General features: G+C 40.1%; 1 protein-coding gene across 1 annotated transcript; it reads left to right on the forward strand.

Annotated features, from left to right (window-relative positions):
* Positions 1–957: 957 nt before the first annotated feature.
* Positions 958–21591, forward strand: LOC111673380 (uncharacterized). Its single transcript, XM_023431153.2, has 6 exons — positions 958–1527; positions 13491–13641; positions 14226–14293; positions 14408–14517; positions 15719–15810; positions 17970–21591. The coding sequence occupies exons 1-6, from the start codon at positions 1231–1233 to the stop codon at positions 18437–18439; spliced, it is 1188 nt and encodes a 395-aa protein (XP_023286921.1). The 5' UTR covers positions 958–1230; the 3' UTR covers positions 18440–21591.
* Positions 21592–24253: the final 2662 nt, after the last annotated feature.

The following is a 24253-nucleotide window of genomic DNA, read 5'->3' on the forward strand; positions in this document are numbered from 1 at the left end:
CAGCTCGTTTCCTACCGACACAAGACAGCACAGATGGACAAATAATGAGATAAATAATCATAAATAATAAGGCAAATAATAACCTGTCAACATACATCAAACTGTATCGAATGACATATTCATATTACTGTGTGTAATGTACAAAATTAATTGTATGTTGTTGGTCACTGTCATTGTTGCTCCTGTTCATACTGGCTGATCCCCTCCCAACAATGAGCAACAACATGGGACCAAATCCACAATCCTGGTCCTGCGACATGCAGTCTGAAGTTCAGTCTGAGTCAGACAAAATCAGTGGTTATGTTTCAAAGTGACTGTGTCTGTTTGGAACAATATTGCCTCTTTGCATGACTGTGTCTTTTATTTATGACAAACACAGTGTGCAGGGACACAGAACGAGGCTATTTTCTATGAAGAACACTGTAACTTTGGAAGATGCTGGTTTGATTTAGACTCCTGAGGCCTCAAATTAACTTCTGCTGAACTGTAGAAATTATATTTACACAAAGCAAGGGTTGAAATGTGTCAGGAAGCGATCTCTTTGTGGCAAGTATAGACAGAAAGAACAGTAAAAGTGATTAATAACAGTGTCCATGTACATACATGTGAGTGTTGTTTTCAGACAGACTTGAAGAAATGTTAACGTATCCTTTAAATGTCAATAAATCAAACTGAAGCTGAGGAAGGGAAAAACAAAGGAGGACAAAAAGCTGAAGGGAGATAGAGAAAGCGAGGAGAGCAAGGGAGGAGAGGGGGGAGAAAGAGAGGGAGCGAGAAAGAGGGTAAGAGGAGGAGGAGGAGGAGAGAGATCGACATGGAGAATGTGGAGTGAGAAGATTGAGGGGGGTTGTGTTTGTTGCGCGTACCAGTCGGTGCAGTGTGTGAAATGTGAAACGTGGTGTGTGTGTGTGTGTGTGTGTGTGTGTGGAGGGGAGGATCCTCTAACTCTTAAAGCCGGGTCAGAAAGAGAGAGACCGGCAGAGCTGAGAGTGAGAGGCACTGAGGAGGGAACACACACACTTTTGCCGACTCTTAAACACACACACAGAGACTCAGACACACACTCACACAGACAAAGACAAGTGGCCTATTGTACACACACACACACACAAACACGGTTGTTGATCACTTACAGACACACACACACCCTCATAAGAACACACACACACTCTTCGCTGGACTCTGGACTGACCACTTGAGGATACATCCCTCAGGAATCTGTTTCCCATCATGCACCAGCGGAGCCTCTCAGAGCTCCAGGGGGTCTCTACACAGCGGGGGGCCTCGACCCGACGGACTACCCAGGATCGAGCCTCGAGGAGCTCCAGGCTGCTGAGTAGGGGGTCCATGCGCCGCTGCCTCTGCCCGCCAAGGGGAGCTCCTCTCTGGGCATGGCTGCTGCTGAGCGCCCTGGTGGTTCCCGGAGCCTGGAGCTTTCTGAGCGAGGAGCAGGAGGAGCTGCTGGTGGAGCTTCACAACCACTACAGAGGACTGGTTTCGCCCAGCGCCTCGGCCATGCTGCCTCTGGTAAGACACCTGCAGCCTGCAGAGCTTAAAATACCACCATGCAGGGAACTTCAGGGAAGCTTCGTGTCATCAGCTCATGTTTCATCATGACCTGTTTTAAAACGTTAACGTTGTTCCAGACTCACATTAACCAACAAAGTAAATAAGGTGAGAGTGACGTCAATATAATGAGCTAATATTGTCTGTTAACTGTCAGCATCAATCTGTGACAGTTTCCTCCCTGAACTCAACTGCAATGGCATTTTTTGTTTACATTTTTAATAATTCATTTCATCTTCAAGTGGTGTTTTTTTTGTGAAATAATTCCTCATGAAAAAGCCCCAGTGTTTGTTCAGTTTCTCTGGAATTAATTTAGCGAATAAAAAGTCAGTCTTGATCTTGAGAAGTGAGCTGCCCTTGATTCACCTTCTTCTAAACATCTCATAACTTATAACGGCACTGACATACTGTTAGAACAGGTGTTAGCCTGCTGCTAATGTTGAATTCATTCAGTGGAGAGTTTCATTGTCTGTGATGGTTCAAATGTTGTTCTAGAGGCTTTTTAGCTCAGACAAGAGAAAAAATAAATATCTGTCATACTTTTGGACATTAAATGTCCTAATCCTAAATCCTAAATCCCAGTAAAAAATATTAGTGTTGACCTTCAGAAAGTTTGGTCTTCAAGAGGTCAAAGGGCAGACCTATAGTGCTCAGTCAGTACAACAGCATTAACTTCCAAGATAGAACAAATGAAACTTCTGCTGAACTGTTGAAGTTATGTTCACACGGAGCGAGGAGTTGATGTCACTAAAACAAGAACTGTCATCCCATATATATACGTCATCATGATGACTCGTTTACCTTTACGCCACCAGCTTTACAACAATGTCGCAATTTCAAAACATTAACAGCACGATTAACTAGTAAACTGTAATGACTAAAACAACAATCACAACCAGCTCTAGTTGTGTAACACTGGGTTGTAAAACATACACAAACACACACAGTGGGCTTCAATGAATCACCACAGCAACAGTTCCTAATTCCTGTTACCCAACGTGCCGTCTATGAATCCTGGTGTTTCAGGTCACTTTACTCACTTTACATTTCAGCTCAGTTGATCCAAGTGTTTCATGTTCGCACTCGTCAATAGGATTACAAGACAACTGGCAAGACAAAATGTAAATATTAGGAGCTGGGTGCCGTTAAATCATAGCAGAGGAAGACCACACAAGGGGATGTAATTAAAAGAGCTTCACTCAGAGTCGGACTCACAGGAAGAGTCCATTATCTCTGACTGAAAACCAGAGTCATGCAACACTTTATTGCATCCTTGACAGTTCCCACTATCAGCAGATGGGTTTGATTGCGCTCCATCATTTGATTTTATTCCATAATTGCACATCTGCCATCACAGACGCCTATGGTCGGTCTGCTTTGCTTTCACACCACAATAAAGTCCGAGTGACAGCTTCATAGGAGCCTAAAGGAACCGAACCAAACGAGAGAAAGCACCAGAGATTGTCTCATCCTGAACGAAAGATTTCTTAACCATTGTTATTTTGATTCAATCCTTATTTAACCATTAAAACTCTTGACATTAGAGCCTCCTGGTCAGACTCACAGGCAACAACATCTCACAAGATCAGAATTTAAGAAGACAGCTCACATCTTAGAAACAACATGAACAGACACTGTAAAGACAATGTAAGAGGAGTTTCAAACAACCAACAAACAAGACTGGTCTAAAACAATCGATTAGACAACGATCAACAATCAGAAGAGGAAGAGTTTCCAATGTGAATTTCCCGAAAGAAACCAACTTTCGCAACTGTCAGTTTAACACTAGATGGTTTGAGTGAGAGGGAACAACAGCAAATGACGATGACGACTCCACAGACCACAGTATGTCACAGACTTGTCATTACATTTGGAAAAGAGACGCTGCTGTTGAGTTTCACTAATCTAATTTAGTGGCAGCAGGGAGTACCACAAATCAGTCATTGAGCTTTATTAATGTATGAGGATGATGTGGTTCCTCTAAAACCTCAGCAAGTCACACTGGAAGTATCTGGAGTGATCAGAGTGTGGGAAACAGGAAAAATATAGTTTTTATTGAGTTAGATACCCAATTCAATAGCTGTCATTTACAATACAATTACAAAAACCAAATGCCTGTTGCTGGTGAGCTAGATAATGTCTGAAACGTGTCTCATATCTCCTGTCATTCTCTACATCGAACTGTCTCAAAAAGACAAAGAAAACAAACACAACTGTCGTTAACAGTGCAGATAAATCAGGATTAATCTTTCAATTAACAGAGTAAAAAACAATGTCACAACATCACGACTTAAAAGTGGTACAAGTTCAAGATTTATAAGTTTACTATTCTTCATTCCATATTTTTCTTCCTGTCATTAAATCTTATGGGCAGATCCAAACCACTGAATGTTTCCTACTAATAAGTCCTGCGTGTGCATCACAGCCTGATGTATCTGATTCCTCGGAGCCATAGAGCTTCATTGTTTCCAAGAACGATTAAAACACATCAGTAAGTCACACTTGATCACCACAAACACACACTCTGTAGTTTATTTAGACTCAGTCCCACACCCAATACTAGAGCGCTGAACATGGATTAATCTGCCACTTAAAACATGAACAATATAACAAATGCTTTATATATTTCCTTCAGCAAAATAAACTGTATTCTTGTATGTAATTAGCAAGCGGCAACCTCCAGGGCTGAAAGCAAACACTGAAGTGCTGAAATCTGCAGTTCCTCTAATGGCTACTAAAGTCTGGCTCCAAAAGTGAGTCAATCCCCATAGACTCCCATGTTAACTTTGCAGCAGAAATTAACATGTTTACAGCCTGGTACAAAAACAGCTTCGGTCTGTAAAGTAATTAGCTTTATTAGCAGTGTGTTGCAATGGTGGCCCTCCTCAACCTACAGTATCCTCTAGTGCAAGATCAGGTCCAAGTTCGTATAGTACTATATACCAATACTGCACAGTGTGTAATACTATATATACTCATCTTCACAGCTGTGACTGGTGGTAAACAAGAAATGGATGCACACTTCTATCATGTAGGACGGGATAACAGAGGACAAAACTCAACAAATATAAAAAGATGATGATTCTACACAATTTATTCTAATCATCTCCAGCTGTGGGTTGCTGCTTCATTTCTGTCCTGCATTGTATTGTGGGGTCACAGCGTCCTCACTCAGAAGTGTAATGAATTCAATCTGAATTTACGTAGACAGGATGAGGGTCAGATCAAATGATGTGGTAAAAAAGACAAAGTGGTTAAAAAAAGAAGAAGAAGTAAGGAGTGATTAAAGGAGAAGAGGGGACTAGACAAGAAAAGAGTCTGATCTGTTGTGTCTGTTCATATCCTCTTCTTAAGTCCAGGACAGATCTGATCCAAATTTACTAACATCATGTATATTCATCCTTCTCCTCTGTCTTTGTTTCTTTTTGTCGAATGGTCCCAGAACACAAACACACAAAGCTCTGGCGTTGTCTTATTCTTGCTCTGTCTTGTTCTAATTATCCCTGTTTGTAGTTGTTTTTTGTGTCCTTTAATTGTTTTCATGATCAAACCACTTTTTCCATTTTTCCTCCCTCACTAGTCAGCTATTGGATAGTTGCCTTTGTTGGATACTCAGATCCTGAATGTGGAAATATACAGTTAAAGTCTTTGAGAGCTTTGAATTTGAGTTTGTTTTTTTTGCTCATGTTGTGAATCAAGCGGCATCTTTTCACACTGGTTTCCATAAGGATCAAACAGATCCGTCAACTTTAGAGTTGGTGGTAGGTGGATGTTGTTGCTTCTTTACAGAGCCAGGCTAGCTTTTTCCAGTCTTTATGCTAACCTAAGCTAAGCTAAGCTGAGCTAAGCTAAGCAGCTGTTGGCGTTTACCGACAAAAATGTTATAAACACGTTACTGATCTACCAAGAGGGCGAATAAACATACTACTCAAAATGTCGAACTGTTTAAGTGTAATTTGTCAGTCTCAGTTGTGCTTAGGCTAAATTCTGGTTTGACCTGAATGCTAATGCTAATGCTAAGGATATCAACATGTCAGTTAATACCTAAATTATGTTGATACTGCCAGTGAAAATGTACCTAATGTCTAACAAAGTGGTAGTAAGTTTGGCGTTTTGGCATAAATGTTTTTCTAATCCATTAGACGATGGACAAGAACATAATCAAAGACTAATTTAAGAAATTGATTGATAAAATTCAACTGGCGCTGTAGCCCACACTCACATATTAGGCTATATTTGTGACTTGTATACATACACATACACATTGTATGCTGGCTATTTCAGAGCTCTGTCAAGCAAGCAACAGAACCTTTGGAACTTCCTGTCAGAACTTTTCAGAATAAAATCTCACAATAGCTTGAAATAAAGCATTGCTGCAAAAATGTCTAAAGAGGTAGTAACTGTTGCTGTTTGTATCTGTCATTCGCTCTCAACATGGACACAAGTATGATAAGCATCTTAAGGTGGAGATTCTCTATTTGGACATAACTGGCCGCCAGTTGCCAACCACTGGTTTAGCGTGTTAGCTTGGTAGTATAACATTTAACATACAACATTTAACATAACACAGTAATCTCAGTGCAGCTGAGAATTATTGGAGGCTGACTAGTTTTAACAGTATCCTGTCACGAACTGTTGTTGAAGTGATATACAGGTGGACGATTATTGATTAAGTAATCAGATTAATTTCTAATTTCCACCAGCCCCCAGCCACCGGTTGTGTGTGTGTTGTCAATGGCTCAACTAACATATTGGAATTCATTCTGTGGGGAAGAGGAATGTCTTAACCACATCTGATCCAGTATTTGTTGAGATATTTCACTCTGGAACAAACACGTCAACCTACTGATGGTGCTACAGTAAATGAAAAGTCAGGGGATCACCAGAGTCATTATTGTTCATTCTCTAAGGATCATGACAGGAAGTCAACACTGTTCTGACTGACAGAATGACGCCATCGTTCTTAGCAGTGAGTATGAACACTAAACATTACATTATCACCTGGCAGAGACACTGCTGTCACTCGACTTCCTCTCTTACAGGATATTAAAGACTTATTTAAAAGTTTTCCACTCGTCACGCTGCTGCCTCCAACAGAACAGTGTGTAACTCTGAGCTGGAAGTGCAGGTGAACTGAGGGTCAGATGAAATTGCTGTGTTGGTTTTGCGGTTCGGGCAGGCAAAGGCCGGCCACTTGTTTTGGTTTGGTTGATGGACCATTGAGAAGAAGGAGATTGTTTAACTCTTTATGGAGATGTGACGGTGACTGATGTGCCCTTCTGGCTGAAAAGGATTCTGACCGCTTTTCCCATTTTAGGATAAAAGTCCACAACTGTGACCGACTGCGTTCGTTCCAGTTTGACCAGTATAATCTTATCAAGCTTGTGCCTTTCCAATAAAAACCAGAGCAGCTTCCAAATCTGTTTTTACAGTAATTTCATCATATCATGAAGAATGTTTGTTTCAGTTTCAGACGCTGAACTTCAGGTATCAGGCATCTGTACCAGGTGAAACATGTCCAACAAGTTGTTTTTAACAGTGTGGAGATGAGTGAGCAGACAGAGGATTCCTCTTAATCTGAACTACCATTTTGTTTTTCATATTTCATCAAGAAGAGATAAAACGTCTCTCAACACCTAAAAGAGAAAAGTCTATCCCTAATTTTTTCCCATGACGAATTAAGTTGAAGTTTGACATAATGCAACGCATTAATGTAGGTAAGTGAGCTGCAAACCTGCAGTGCCAAGTTTTTGAACACCCTAATAAGGTGCACATCTGTAAAATGAAATCAAATTCATGGAAAATTGGAGCCAGTAAACCAGGATGTAAAGTAAGCTCAGCAGTAGACTCTGAATAAAACACAACAAGAATGCATGATGGCACCTTAACGTTTAATAATACAGTAACCTGCTGGATTGGTTTACTTTGTGCAATAGTAGAAAATCTCAAGGAAGTTATTTTGGTGTCAGTTAAGAATCAGTCGTCCTGATCTGCATCATTCAGAACCTTTATCAATTTCCTCAGTACCATAACACCAAATATTTTTATGCACAGGTTTGCAGATGAGGGTTGCCTCTTTAAAAACGCTGAGTAAATCAAGGCCTGGGTTCCAGGAACAGACGGGTGTTTCCTCCTCCAGGCTCCATCCAGTTAATAACATGAGTGTTAGAGGAGGAACGCAGCAGGGAAATCATCCTCCAGGACAGACAGACAGACAGGGAGGGAGGGAGGGAATCAGCTCTCAGGGTTGAGCAACAGAGGAGAAAGACTGTTGAGAAAGAGCTGAGAGACGAAGAGCGGGAGTGCAGTGTTTAGACAGAGAGAAATGAAAATTAAGTAGAGAATGAATGAGCACCCAGAGGAATCTGTGTGTGTGTCTTTGTTTTCATACTGGGGTGTGCATATATATATGTGTGTGTGTGTGTGTGTGTGTGTGTGTGTGTGTGTGTGTGTGCGTGTGTGTTGACCAGGAGAGGTCTCAGCCTGTATCCGCTGGTATGGAAGCCCCACTGGGACATTTACATATTGATGTTTTTCTTTCATCCTTTAAACTGGACTAGAGAGAAAGAGAAAGAGGGATAAAAGGAGGAAGGAAAGAAGGAAGGAGGAGAGGTGGATGAGATAGAATACTAGAAGATGATAAGGATGCAAACTGATATACAGGGACATAAAGAGATGGAGAGAAAGAGGGAAGGAGAGAAGGAAAGTGCCAGAGGAGAGGAGAGAGGGAAGGAAGGGAAAAGAAGAGAAAAGGAGTATCTGTGAAACTGGGAGAGAAGGAGTAAGATGAAATGAACAGACTGAGATGTGGTGGGAGGTCAGTGTGTTGAAACAGGAGGAAGTTACAGACGACAGTCCAGTTTCTGGACCAGTTTGGCAGACTGTTTTCTGAGTGAACCAGTTTGACCAAATAAAACTTATCCTAGCCACTTAAAAACATAAGAGAAACCAGTCTGACCAGCCTAAATAAAATCACACAGAATCCAGTCTGACCGCTTCAGATACAACAAATATGGGCTAGTATAGAGAAAGTCTGACCAGTTCAAATAAAACTAATAGAAAGTGAGAAACCTGTTTCACAAATTCAAATATAACTGGTCTGTATAAGGAGAACAGGTTGAGCAGGACTCTGTGATTCTGCAGCTCCGTGCTTGTTCACTGCAGCTCACTGTTTATTTCATCATCCATATCTGCTGAGAGAACCAGGCACAGACCCACTGAAACCAAAAGTTTAAATTATATCAAATAATATAATTACACTAAACTGTATTAAACTAAAACATGAGCATAATCCATTTAAACAAATACCTCCCATTCTTAAAGGGATCAGCACAGATCAGTGTTTTCTGGCCTGTTGTTGCAGGACTGTACGTCAGTGTACACCTCACACTACAATCTGTGACCAGAGTAACCCATCTTACATTGTGGCGCTAACAACACTTTAAAAAAACCACAATGCAAAGTGTCACATTTTACAGATGGGGAAATTATGTTTGTGAGACTCTACAAATCAGTCAGAGAAGAAACATCTCATATTTCAGATATCCAGCAAAATCACTTTCAAAAAACCTGTTGACCTCAGGACGAGGAAACAGGAAGTGCTAACATGCTAATTCTTTTCAGGGTTTCATGATTCATGCACTTTGCATTTGGTTTTTATTGATACACCAACTTCTCAACTTCAAACAAACACAGCTGCAGATGTCTCACTGAGCCTGATCAATATATAATCAAAAAAATCTATCAAAAAGATCAGTGATCAAAGTTCACGACTTAAAAAGGGATAGAAATGATCCGCATTTAATTCTGTTAAGATGAACAGAAACACAATCAGCTGTTCACAGATGGAATGATCTCCACTGTGGTCAACAGTGTGTGTGTGTGTGTGTGTGTGTGTGTGTGTGTTACTACATGACCATGTACATGACCTGAGAGTCATAACATAGACCAGATGTTGAGAGAGCCTGGAGAGAGAGAGGAATGTGAAGGAGACCCCTGACTATTGTTTGTGTTGTGTGTCATCACCCGACAAATAAACACACACACACACACACACACACACACACACACACACACACACACACACACACACACACACACACAGGAATATTAAACTCTCATTCAGGGTCCTGTGGTTCATTCCTTCAGTATCTTAGCAACAGTGACTCAAGCCACGAGATCGAGACTACAGAGTTAAAGACGTCAGTCACTTGTCACCTTCACCAAATATTTACTGTAAAAACAACTCAAACAATAAATCCGGTACATTATTATTACTGTTTCTTCCCTCCTGTGTCTGAGGCTCTCAGCTCTGAGCTCACTGGTTCCTATTGGAGGCTGTGCTCTTTGTTAGAGACTAAATAAGAAAGATAGTCTGTCTCAAGGCGCCCGGTGGCTCACCTGGTGGAGCCTGTGCCATTTGGGCTTAGTCCTTGCTGCTGCGGCCTGGGTTCGAGTCCGGCCTCTGGCCCTTTGCTGTGTGTCATCCTCTTTCTCTCTCCTATTTTTCTTTTACAGTAAATACAGCTGAAATCAAAGCTCAGTCTTTGTCTTTAATTTATGTATTGTGTGTCGGTTTGAGTCAAAATAAACATCCGTGTGTGTGTTTATGGTGATGGAACTGTATCAGGCTTTGATACACACATGGTACATGTTAGTTCTTCCATAGCTAGCTACACAGCATTTGCTGACAATAAGAAAAATTAAATATTAAATATAAATCCCTGTCATAATCAGCTGCTGTTTATTGTGTAATATCATCTATATTTCTTTGCTGCCTTGTGTTATTTGCTGATGCAACAACCAGCCTTTTCCCTACTTTCTGAACTCTGCTGATGCAGAAATGCTTCAGATACTAAAATGAATGAGTTCAGTCCCTTGCTGTGATAATGATGCATGGACATTTTTCTCCTACAAGCAGTTCTGTGCTCAGAAATTGCAGCAAGCCAGCAGCTTGTCAGACACAAATAGGACACAGGATCAGCAAATAAAAACATCATAATATCCTTCACAGCTCCTCCTTCTCATAGGAAATAATCATCAAGTAGACATTGTTTTGAAAAGCTGACCATATATTTTAAATCTAAATGGTTGATTTCTCACATAAAATAATTTCAAAACTAAATCTGGTGACACAGAAACGGTTGACGTATGAAAATTATAACAGTCATAGGTTTGGCTGCTGGTTGATAGTAAATGCACACAGATGCAATAACTGTCCAACCTCAAGTTCCCAAAACTCAGTTCGAGACGGTGGAAGAACAGTGTCAGGCATTTGGACCATTGTTGGCTAAATGTGAACTTTGAACTAGGACAGGATTTGGGCTGGAACCGACGATGCCTCATGAGTCAGTGATGGACAATGACGGCGTGAGGGGCCAGATATTTCTACACAGACAGGGGAAACATGATACTGGGGTTCTGGAAATGTCTGGTGACTTGTTCTCTTCGTGACTGAATCCCTGCTGCTGACTTGTGGTCCACCTTTCACTGGTTTCTGAAGAGGAAACAGTCACTTGCACGACAGAAAGGAAATACGTACCTCAGACAGGCTGAGGTCAGTGTCAGAGGTCATGTCAGGGATAAGTGGGTGACGGTTTTGGTTTTATCTGCATGTAAAGGAAACAAGACAGAGAGAAAAAACGATCAATATGAAATACCTTTGGATGAGTGTGAGCTCAATGATTTCCTGACTTTAGGCTGATGCAGAGTCAGGGTCAAACACAATGTGATGTTTATTAATCTAAATGTCTCTTGCCCTTTCCTGTTTTTTTTCCACATTTCCTTGATGTGATATTAAATGTCATATCATTCTCTCCTAACCACAGGTGTTACTTTACTAGACTGATGCCACAAAAAACACCAAACATCATCCTTTCACTGATCCAGTTTAAAGGTTCCATATAGTATAAAGGTAGCTGTCCATGTCTTCTTCAATTATAAAGCAGGTCTAGACTCTATATTAATACTGTGAAAGTATCAAAGCGCTCAGTCCACACAGAAATGCACACAGCCTGTTTACAGAAACTGAGCCTTAAAACGAGCCGTCAGGACTTCCTGAACTTTGTGATGTCACAACAAAGCAGTCACCCCTCTCAACCATGCCTCAAGCCCCGCCCACCTGTACCAACCCACCATGCAACCTTGCAGCATCTGGTTTCTCTTAGTGTTTACCTGAAATCTTATATATTTTTTATTGGATCACTCAGAAAACAGTATGCCAATCAGAAGAGAGGCTCAGAGCCTCCTCTCTTCTTCTTGGCTCACCAACCTGTTTTTACTACAGCTCCAGAGAGAAGCCTGAGAAAGGAGATGTAAAATTACACTAAGATGGTTTTTGGTTCTTAAAACCACAAATATATCTTCTTATGGATCAACACTTCAAATAAAGCACAGGAAAGTGTAAAATGTTGACCTTTAAGTCAGCACCAAAGGTCTGTAAATTAATTATATAATATAAAGACGTAGGGGATTTTATATACTAATGATAAAACAGTTCTAATGAATTTGTAAAGCACTTCCCCTTAGAGAGTTTTAAAGGCCACAAAACAATGATAAATGAAAAGCAGCCACACAATAAAATGATCATGCTAAATAAAAGCAGGTTTAAGAGGGTTTAATACAGCAGGGATATAAACTGTTACAAAACCATCTATTTAAGGTTGTGAGCATTAAGGTTTGAGTAAACTTCCTGTGTGAACTGACTACTTGAAGCTTCAGTAGTTTTCATGTGTGAGTCTGTTTCTCCACTTGAATCAATACAATCAATACAACTCTAACTTGGAAGGTGGAATTTTGTTTTCCTGAACTAGCATCCGAACTCTTGCTTTGAATTTAGAAATCCCAAGTTAATTGGTTGAGCACATTTTAAAATGCATGCCAGTTTGTGGCAATCGTACGCTCACCCACCTGTCACTCAAAGTGGCCACGCCCTCAATTATACATAAATGTAAACCTTAATAAAATGTATACAGGTGACTTAAATAAAAATTCACGCCCTCTACAGTTGTCATGAAGGAGGAAATTAGCTACAGAAACCAAAACTGTTGTTGACTCACTGTTGGAGGCAGCCTCAAGTGGCACTTTAGTGTTTATTTTTCTGCTTGGTTCAGCCACTCATCTTCCCTTCAAGATGAACTGTAGTAACTTTGCTGATCCTCCTTTTCCTTAGCGCCATCATTTGACCTACATTTTTATTTGTCCAGTACTTTGGTTACAGCAGATGAAAACAAAACTTGTTTATCATCAGTATTTCTTCATAATACATATATGGCTACAGAAGCAGTGATCAAAGTAAAAAACAAACAAACTGTGTGGGTGTGGTTTGATCAGATTTGTTTGACAGTGACCAAACAGCTCATGTCATCAAATCTTTACTGATGCAAGTCTGTGACATCACCTTTTCCAAACTGAGCCCTGCCTACTAGTGCACAGAGAAAACATGAACACAGACCTCTTTCATGTCAAACATCCAAAAAATGTTCTAACTTTGGCATAAAATATAGGATCCTATTACTAACAAGAAGCTGACTGAGGAAATATGTTTTTTTAAAGACCAAACATCTGCAATACTAAAGACAATCCCATCAGCCTCTTTTGTTTGCTGTTAATCATGGCAAAAGTTAGCATGCTAACACACTAACTAAGATGATGAACAGAATACCTACTAAACATTAGGATGTTAGCATAGTCACTGAGAACGTTGATGTTATCATTTAGCTTAACGCAGTACTGTAGACCCCGACAGAGCTGCTAGCATGGCTGTAGACTCTGAGCTCACACTGTTACTGTGTCTGTGCTCTCAAAGTAAAACACTTCAACTTTACTTTCCCTTCATAAATGAACTGTGCCAGAGATATGCTTGGTCGAAGTCTGGTTCTTTAATCCACACCAGAGTTTGATTGATAAAGTTTGTTTCTCTGCAGAAATGGGACCCGAACCTGAAGTTGCTCGCAGAGAGCTACGCCACCAAATGTGTGTGGAACCACAACCCACAACTGAAGGACACCGGAGAGAATCTGTTCGCCGGCACCGGGCCTCTGGACCTCAGAGAGGCTCTGGAGAAATGGTTCCTGGGTGAGTTGGTTCATCAGAGCGCGGGGTCTGTTTGTAAAACCAAACTCTACATCAGCTGGTCCTCCATTTTAAAAGCCCATATTTCATGGCTTGTACATGACAAAATGTCTGCTGTCTGATTGGTAACGTGTTAGCCACAACAAATTTATAGGTAATAATATAAGGTATATGTTTCCTATTTCACTTTTTGCTTTTTTGAATAATCAAAAGTTGAAGTCTGTAAAATTATTGTTCTAAAAAAGTTATTTAATGTAAGAGAAGTGAGTCATCTTTAAGATAACTGTATCAGTGCTAAATGCTACAGCTTTCTACCTGCAGAACCCATCATCTGTAATCATTGAGGCAAATACAGTCTTTCCATAATGTCCAGTCTAACATGATGTCTACTCTGATCCTGTACATCTCCAAGAACATTAACTCAAGTACTGCACTGTACTAAATGCTGCATACAATACAAGTTAATGCATCAGTAATATTCATCCTTGAATAAAAAAAGGTCTGTGCTGTTCCTTAGGTTTTACTGGTAATTGAGTATTTCTATAGTGTGGTAGAGCTGATATAATTATTCTGATTGATTCCTGTAGAGCACCTGGACTACGACTTCCACAACAACAGCTGTGACGAAGACAAGATGTGTGGACACTACACACAGGTCAGATACACACACGTACACACACTGTACTTATTTATACACACACTTCTATCTCTGGACTGGATTAGCTGAATTTGTACTGTGCGTGTGTGTGTGTGTGTGTGTGTGTCACAGATGGTGTGGGCAGACACACACAGAGTCGGCTGTGCCTTCCATCTCTGTAACAGTATGGAGGGACTGGATTGGGAGAGAGCCTCCTTTCTCGTCTGCAACTACTATCCAGCGTCAGTACTACTACTTCTACTACTTACTACTACAGTACTGTTACTAGTACAGAACTACTACCACAACGACTACATCTACTACTACTGCTGCTACTTATACTACTTACTATGGCACCACTATTAATTTAATGACTGTTTGTACTGCCACTACTACTACCAGGGTTGGACAGTAACTAAGTACATTTACTTTATTACTGTACTTCAGTATATTTTCCAGTATCTGCACTTAACTTGAATATTATTTATTTTGGAACTTCTTCTCCACTACACTTAAAAGACAAATATTGTACTTTTCACTTCATTACATTTTCTATGAAGTACTCTTACTTTGAAGCAGAGCTTTCAGTCAGAGGAATTCATTTTATTTTATTTTGAAAATGTGATAGACCATCCTCTGTGTTCATCACAGGAGAAAAACCAATCACAGCCAACTCCTACACTGTCAGTCATATTTGAACAGTTCAGTTTGAGCTTGGCAGTGTCCTAACAATGGCTACGTTAGATAAAGATGAGGCAGAAGATACTTCACCAGAGACCGTGGTCTGAGCTGAAGTCCAGGTGTGAAGTTAATTAATAGAGAAAGATTAATTTCTTTTTAAATGTTTGCTGTGTCTACCACGACCAGACTTCATCACTGCCTTAATAAATAAACAAAACCGACCTCTACCCTGAAAGTATCACTACTCTTTCCAATACTACTGCTGCTGTGTCACTATCACTATACTACCACTACCTCTAGTGTTACTCCTGCTATTACTATTCAATAATTAATACAACAACTACTACTACTATAACTACTTCTGCTGCTTACTGGTACTTTTATTTTTGCTACCAATAGTACTACTATTACCATTACTTCTATTACCACTGCAGTACTACCACTTGTACTACTGTTATACCTGCTGCTTCAATTCTCTACTGACAGTATCATGCTACTGCTGGAACAACAGCTCCCTCTTGTGGACAGTAGTGATTTTCTTCACTGTGTGTGGACAGTTTGTGCATATGTTCAGTGTGTTGATTTAATTCTTCTAGGTGTAATTGGAAAGAGGAGACTTCAAATTTCTTCAAACAAAATAATGAATCAGACTAGTCATTGTATCATTGGTCGTTATGAATATATGAACCTGTGTGTGTGTGTGTGTGTGTGTGTGTGTGTGTGTGTGTGTGTGTGTGTGTGTGTGTGTGTGTGTGTCCGCAGAGGGAACTATGAAGATGAGAGGCCGTATGTAGAGGGTGACTGGTGCTCAAGATGTCCTGAAAACCTGCAGAAATGTGAAAACAACCTGTGTGGTACGACTCACCTGCCTCCTCTCTGTCGTCCTCTTTCTCTCCTGTGACTCAGCAGCTCAGATACATCGATTCAGTGTCAAGCTTCAGAGCTTAAATCAGATGTTCAGGGTTCAGTGCTGTTCTTGGTCCTGAGGATCCTGAATTTTCTGCTTGTTCACTGCAGTAATTTGCATTCACTCGCCATCCCACCTGTAAATAAGACCCTGATTAGATGAGTTTAGTGAAGTAGCAGAGCTCTGAGACCAACGGTTTCCTGGCCCACTTTTATTAATAAAAATACTTCACAAAGCGGCTGCATCGCCACATATCTAAACTACAAAAAATAAAATAAAACTCTCCTGTTTTTTCCAAATGAGAGATGAAACCTATATTACATGTATAAATTTATGGCATGATGATATACAGTCATATTCCATTTGTGTAATTCACATTTGAGAGAAAATTAAACAGCTTAAGTGATTAATTATTGAAATTGTTTAATCAAACATTTTCTTTTTAAATATGGGGATTTCCTGCTTTTCTGTTTTACATCTTTCTCAATTTCAGCATTTTTAAAGCATGACTTTTATTTTTGGCTTTTAATGCCTTTATTAGATCATGATAGTAGAGAGATGACAGGAAACAAGGCAGGGAGAGATTCTACAGAGACTATTGCATCTTCATCTCTAACCAGATATCCTGTAAACCGTAATGTAATAAGATGCTGTGAGCTTTTAGTTTTGTCTGGACAGAACAAAATATTTGAAGATGTCACTGTGAGCTCTCAGGCTTGTGAAAGTTATTTTCACAATCAATATACCAAGGAGACATCATCAAACATGTTCTTCTCAAACCAACAGTTCAAAACTCTGTTAAATTCAATTCACTGTAATGTAAAGACAAAGAAAAGCAGAAAAATCTCACATTTAACAAGCAGGAACCAGAGAGTGAGAAAAAAAAGTCTTACAGGTTGCGTATATGATCGTCACTGCCACTAGATGTCGCACTCGACCACCAGCATCTCAGACCAAAACAAACGCGTCATCGGCCAAACCTCCGGCCTCCGTGCGCATGTTCTCAGTCATTAAAGTGTTATGAAGCTCAGTAAAATCGACCTTTAAACACCCAACAAGAGGCACAGCTGAATACAGTTACCCAGTAAACACAAGAGCCAACAAAAAACAGTCTAACCGCAACATTAGCCCATGCTAGCATTGCCGTGATGTGCTCCTCCGCAATGCTGACAGTTAGCCAGCTAGCAATAGCAATATTTGCCAGACAAATCCCCATGACCAGTCCGCATGAAATCTGGTCTCATCTCTTTCTTTGTCTGATGCCTTTTTAGCCGAAAACATGGTTTGTTCTTCAGTGGAGGACATTTTTTGAAGGTCGCTTTCACCTGAACTACACTGTGCCATCTCATGTGGGCGGAGCCTGTGTGTTTATAAATGTGGGGAGGGCCAGAGGTTTAACAGGAGGGACTCTCATGCACTAACATGCACGCGTTACCAGACCGGCTACCAAAAACAAGGAACAGAGAAACTCAGATTGCAACACATACAGAGGGGGTATGTCAGGACGCCATTACTCCACTATATCTTATAGAAACAATTGTTTGCTGCTTAATTATTGTTAAAAATGTATAGAACATTTAAGACTTATGTAATTTATGCATTATCAGTCAATACCAATAATGTTGGGCTCTGTGAAACTGTAACAGGAAAAGTTTTTGTTTTTTTCTAGAAAGTTTTAGCTTTATTTTATTATCATAATTTTTAATAAAGATTGAACCCACTTTTACAAAGATGAAAAAAAAAAAAGCAGAGATCGATTTGTAACATTTCCATTAGACAGTTTGATATTGATAATTTATAATATGTTAATTGTTTAAGTCCTTTATGAACCTAAAATGCTGAACAATCACTGCTTCTATGTTGGTAATTTTGAGGATTTACTGATTTTCTCTGTTTTATATCAGACACCTGATTATTTTTATGATTTCAATTGTTGCTTGGATAAAACAAGACATGTGACCTTGCCAAGTTGTGCTCTGGGAAACTGTAACTTAATTATAATAATTATAATTATACTAATAATCCTTAGCTGTGGCCCTAGCTGTTAGTCCCCCTGAGACAATCTGAGTAGGTTTTAACAAGTAATTTTCTTCTGCTGTTTTCTAGTTGCTGACACTGTGGAGGAGGAAGATGAAGACGAGTGGTGGTCAACTGCTCTTCCTACAGCAACGTCCGATGACTCCCTTCAGTTTGTACAGGAGGAAAATGAGGAGGAGAGGGTCGTTCCTCCTCCGAGAACAACTGATGTCCAGCCCGCGACCACCTCCACCTCTGCATTGGACTCTGAGGACATGATTGTACCAGACACCCCTGCCCCGGGCACGACCCCTCCAGAACTGCCCTCAGCAACCCTGGGAGAGGAGAAAAAGGTTGGAGAGAAGATGGAGGAGGAGGAGAAGAAAGAGGAGGAGGGGGAGGAGGGAAAGGACACTATGGATAAGCCGGAGGGAGAAAGGGAAAAAGACATCGCACGAAAAAGACACCAGAGCGTGGAAGTTAATAACAATGCTGGTTTAGTATCATCACTTTCCCTCCTTTTAGCCTGTCTGACTGGGATCCTGACTCTGAGGCTGTGAGGGTGAAGAGGAGGAAGAGGAGGAAGAGGAGAAGAAAGAGGAGAAAGGAGGAGACAATATGTTCACCTCACCTCACCACTCTTGCATTGACTGCACATTACCTTGTTAATCCGCCCTGTGGTAACAAACAGTCCCCCCCCCCTCCCCTGCAGAGCAAAATGGGTCAATTAATAATTCACACTCATCAGAAACAAACAGCTGCCATTTTCACAACATCTGCACGTAGTCTGGACTCACATCTGGGTCACATAATGTTTTATAACCTGCTTCAACCTGCCTGGAACACAAAACACTTGATTGCCACTAAGTTAAAGTCACTCACAACTACTAAGTATGTTGTTTTCATGTAGAAGAAACATACTGACATCTAAGAAACAATTGAAAAACAACACAACTGTATTTGAGGGAAAAACTACTTATTGATGAACATGGGATTTATGAGGTGAAGCACGATGTGATTCTGACCTTATTCACTTTGATGAGACGATCGTGAGATGAGAAAGTCAATATCAGTCTCATATCTATTAAGATGGAGTCAGGACGTGGTTAGCTTATCTTATCTTACCTTAGCTTAGCTTAGCTTAGCTTAGCTTAACGTAAATACTGGAAGCAGCTAGCCTGGTTCTGTCCACCTACCAGCACCTCTGAAGCTCACTGACTAACATGTTGTATCTTGAGACTGTCCTCCTGTTAAAAGTCCATAGGTCGTCTGTGCAGCAGGTAATTATGACCCATAGTTAAGTTTTGTTGCTAGGCGACATCTAGTGGTCGTAGTAATTATGACAGGAGCAAAGCTAAAAGTGCGGTGACGTAGTACGAAAAGAAACAAAGTCCGCGTCAGGAGGAGGTTGTGGTGGATGGATGAGTTAACAAAACACAGGAATATGCCACAGGAGAGCGGTGTTTGATTCCCATGTGAAACTACCAGTTTATGTTGTAACCATGACAACAAAGATCGTCTAATGTTGAGGAAGCACTTATTTTAACCCAAACCATGATCTTTTACTAAACCCAACCAAGCCATGACCGTTATTATAGTAACCATGGCGAGGGAAGTAGGAACGCCACTCTCTGTACAGTCCGAGTGTTTATTATTGTAACCATGACAACTGAGGTCTGGTGCGCCTCCCCCTCCTCCTCCTCCCCCTGAGGTTCAGATTAACCCTTTATTTGCTGCTCTTCACACTTCACACCACGTCCTAACTCCAGTTTTGTGCTGAACTCACAGACATGAGACTGAAGTCCACCTGAACACATGCTCTCATAAAGAAAGTCAAATTCTTTCCCAAAATGTTGAACTATTCCTTTAACTTGAACCTTAGTTTTATTAGCTCTGTCTGTTTTATGATGATAACTTGCTTTTATACATGTTCTTAGAAGCTTTACAAACATTGCTTTTAGATAAGTGCTATATTAGTAAAGATTATTGTCATGAATCACGATCCTCATAGTGTAACTTAATTATTTAAATAACACAAACATCCCTTAAAAACAGCTGCAAAATACCTGAATAATCTCTCCACTTCTCTTCCACAAGTTTCATACCTTAATATTTCTTTAAATTGCGAGTTTGGGTGGGGGGCTTTTACCTTACATAATATAATACACTGCATTTACTTTATGTTTTTATAACAACTGAAGGAATGTTCTGATATTTTGGGAAATTTTCTAATTTGCTGTAGCTTCAATTATCTTGAGAGAGAGGTTAAAACCCCGCCTTCTTTCGCACCTCAACACCTGACCAATCACTGTGTTAAGTGGGTGTGGTTGTCACCTGTTTCGGGGATTTACAACCTCCCAATACCACCATCAGAAAGGGGCTGTTAGATGACTCCTTTGTTAGAAGCTTAGTGAGGCCTTTGACTTCCCTTGTACAAGACTAGGGTCAGACGGCAGCCCAGCTCTGTCACAACTGCCTCCTAACAACTGTGGTCTTGGCAGCTGTCAGTGAGAACAACACCAGGCCTGTTGGAATGAAACAAGATTGAAGATGGGTTGTGATCCAGAGATCTCAAACCAGGCTAGCTGTTTCCCCTTGCCTCCAGTTTTTGTGCTAAGCTAGGCTAGTCATATACCATGTGTGGTATACACATTCCTCTGAACTGTAGCACATACAGATAGTATTTCTTTCATGTGGGAGCAGAAGCAACATTTAGATAAGTTCACCCGTGACTGTAAGGAGCCCATGTTACCTAAAATTTACCTATAATTAAACATTTGTGTGAAATTTTGTCATAATTGCTGTGAGAAGTCTTGAGTAATGGCTAAAAAGTGTTTTGGTCATCTTGACCTTGACCTTTGACCTTTGAACCCCAAAGTCTAATCAGTTCGTACTTGAGTCTAAGGGAAGGTTTTTAGCAAATTTGAAGAAATTGCCTCAAGGAGATATTGTGTTCACAAGGCCAAAACCATGTTTTGTGAGGTCACCACAACATTGACCTTTGACCCAAAATCTAATCAGCTCATCCTTGACTCCTAGTGAATGTTTGTACCAAATTTGAAGAAGTTCCAGAAATATCGCGTCCACGAGAATGAGACGGATGGACAACCTGAAAACAATATGCCAGTGCGGACGCATTAACAGTATTATTTGTTTGTGACTTTAATTTGGTCGGAGCTCCGTGAATATACTCAACTATCTGTGATATCAGAGACCCAGAGCCGTGCTTCCTTTGTGCTGAAAACCAAAACGGGTTGAAGTGCTGTGAAGAGATGCCCTCTCAGATCTGTCAGTGGATCCTTAGTATCTACAGGGTGAAGGCAGCGTAAAGATCTAAATATACAGTTTCATCTCACGTATAAAAACCACTGTAAAGATCAAGTCAAACCAAAGGAGTGGGAGCTGTTTTTATAGTGTTTTTAGTGTTAAGTAAATGCAGGAGAAATGACTGCTGAACAGTCTTTTTGTGTTTCAAACTGACGACCCTGCTTCTTCTTTGATGTCTTTCACAAATATATATCTACTCTGTATACGCTCTCAGACTGGAACTACAACTGGACAGAGTCTCTAATAATTTACATATCTCTGTTACACTGTCTTAGTCAGCAGGACATTACCATAACTATCTTCAGTAACTTTAGCAAAGATTGCTGTAAATGTCTGTATATAAGATTAATAATGAAATAAACCTTATTTCTCCTTTTTGAAAATATACTGTATATGTGGTTCTTTTTTCTCCCCAGTTTGTTTTCATTTATTCTTTGAATTTTTGTCCAGATTTTGATAAATTTAACTGAAATAACTCTTCTGTCTATCTCTTATGGAAGCTGACAGCAGGCGTCAGTTTATGCATTAAATCTTTTATCACGAGTTAATTATCTTGTTATTCTGAGAAACATACCTGTTACTCTTCTTGAGATAACTGGACAAAGGGTTTATAAAATAAAGAAAAGGTTGCTTTCACAAGGTAACAAGTTAATTCTCTTGGGTAAGTATTTTCAAGATAACAAAATTATTATCTCATTGGAGATAACTAAGCGACCATGGCCACAATCAAACAAAGTTATTTATATCATAATAATATGTTTTTTTTTTGTCGATAACAGGTAAATTATCTTGTTATCTTGAGATAATAGATTTGCGGAAATTGTATGAAAGCCAAAAGAAGCCACAGGTACAATAATTAATTATTAGATAATGAGTTAATTATCTAAACCAAGTAAAATGTAATCAGCTCTCATGGAGTATTCACTAAACATTCGGCAGGGTCAACGAAATACACTTAATTGTGAAGTTTTTTCTATAGTCCTGATACAATGATTTTTATATACTGAGATACCAAAGACATTTATTTTGTTATTGGGGGAAAAAAACAATTTGTTTCAACACAACTGACCCATCATTACAAGAAAAATCACTGTCATCTTTAGGTAAGGTAAAATTAATCATAAATAATATATAATATAATAAAGATAAATTCACTCAAAATCTCAAGATGACAGGATGAAGATGATTAATGTGGCCACTTTTAGCTTCCGTACATTCTGTGTCAAGCAGCAGCAAACATCATCACGACTCACTACACTTCCAGCTCATCTCAGATCCTGTATATAAGTGTATTAATGATGTAGGTTCTGGTCATTTCAATAATATGTTTTCACATTCATCTAAATGTGTTTAGGTTTCCTCGGCTGTGGAAATGGAGGGAAGGCAGCAGAGGAGGGGAGGACGGTGTTATGAGGCGCTCAGACTGGGTAAAAGAAAGAAGATTAAAAGTTTAAAGAGAGGTGAAAATAGAAAAGTGCAAACCTGGAGGAGAGAGGGAGATTTAAAGAGAGGAAGAGAGAATAGTTGAAATATTCATTGCTAACTGCTCTTACCAGTCTCAGGCTATTTCTGGTGCTACACTTACTGCAAAACTGCACACTGAGAGGCTGTGTGCGTGTGTGTGTGCGTGTGTGTGTGCGTGTGTGTGTGTGTGTGTGTGTGTGTGTCTGTTTGCAGCCATTCCCTGCAGCTAAACAGCATTTCCGTTCTTGTATTAAAACGATCTTGTCTGATTGTATCTCTCTCTAGTGCGTCGCCCTCTTGTCTCTCCCTCCATCACTCTCTGTTGCTTTATTTCTCTGTGTGTTTGTGTTGTTGTGTGTTTTCTGATGGAGGGAGACGGTTTGGTTTTTGAAGGGGAAGTTGTCCATTATGTCCACAGTCACTGTAGTGTTTGTCAAGCTCATTACAGATGAGAAAACACATCATAACAAGTTTCAAAAAGGACTATTTTCTCTACTCTGGGAGACGCTTCACATATACAGACCCACACACTAAAGACGCCATTCCCTGTACACTGAACATCCTGCTGTTGCCACCAACCACCGCTCAAAAGTCGCCCATCAATGTGACCCCTGAGAGAACTGAGAACAATACAACTCTATGCAAATGTTGATGCTACATAATGACAACAACCAATCACGCTCACTGTTGTTCCCTCCTGAAGCTGAGGCACAGAGGTGCTTTCTACACAACCAAATGAAAGAGCTTCAAACGGAAAGGGAAATCTCATTGTCGCAATCAATTGCTTCACAATTCTCTACAGAAAAGAGATGTGTGGAAATACGTTGCTCAGGTCCCGAAGCCGTCGAAGGCCGTTCTCGCAAATATTTTTTTATCCCAGTATCTCAAGATAACAAAACTCATTATCCCGAGATAATGAGATGGTATGAATTTCGACTGAACCTCATGTATGAGGTATTATATCTCCAGTATTTGTGTTATTTATTAGTTACCCCCCAATAAATAACTTCTGTAACTAATCTAGGTCACTGGACAGGAAGGGTTACAGCCTAATACAATATTACAAATTAAATGTTTCTTTTATCTGCCATGTTTCTGCGTATATAATGTCAACAACTCGGCAAGGTGAGTCCCAACACCACATGAATGCAGGGCAAGACTCCACCTGGTTTAAGATGTGGAGTTAATCTTTGTCCGTGCAGATTTAAAGTTGTTAAACTTTATTTATCCTGGTGTCCTCTGTATTTGTATCAGCTATTTAGGTGCAATTTGCATCTACAGAACAAAAACTACAGAGCAACTCCCAGGTCAAAGGTAACAGCAGAAGTATCCTGATGCCCAACATGTGTCTTTGCCGGAAATTCAAAGTTAAAGTCAGTTTAGAAATGGGGGAATCATTTTGTGTCCTGTTGCAGGGATGATAGTAAAAAAAAAATCCTGAGCCTGAACTTTTTTCCCTGGCAGGTAAGCGGGCCCCTAAGCTAAGATATATGCCCCGATCAACGCAATTGTCAAGCGGGATCCAGGGGTGTGCTCCCCTGGGACAACATTTTGATAAATAGTCCATTGAATTAAATATTCTG

Source organism: Seriola lalandi, unplaced genomic scaffold (genome assembly GCF_002814215.2).
Source record: "Seriola lalandi dorsalis isolate HSWRI2012SDOR001 ecotype SW California unplaced genomic scaffold, Sedor1 jcf7180002054917, whole genome shotgun sequence".
NCBI classification, from domain to species: domain Eukaryota; kingdom Metazoa; phylum Chordata; class Actinopteri; order Carangiformes; family Carangidae; genus Seriola; species Seriola lalandi.

What these genes read in the sequence shown, in the direction of transcription:
- LOC111673380 (XM_023431153.2), top strand. Translation starts at nt 1,231, where the DNA reads ATGCACCAGCGGAGCCTCTCAGAGCTCCAGGGGGTCTCTACACAGCGG. An exon ending in TCTGGAGAAATGGTTCCTGG is followed by an intron (nt 13,642 to 14,225) that starts GTGAGTTGGTTC and finishes TGATTCCTGTAG; the next exon opens with AGCACCTGGACTACGACTTC. An exon ending in GTCTGCAACTACTATCCAGC is followed by an intron (nt 14,518 to 15,718) that starts GTCAGTACTACT and finishes GTGTGTCCGCAG; the next exon opens with AGGGAACTATGAAGATGAGA.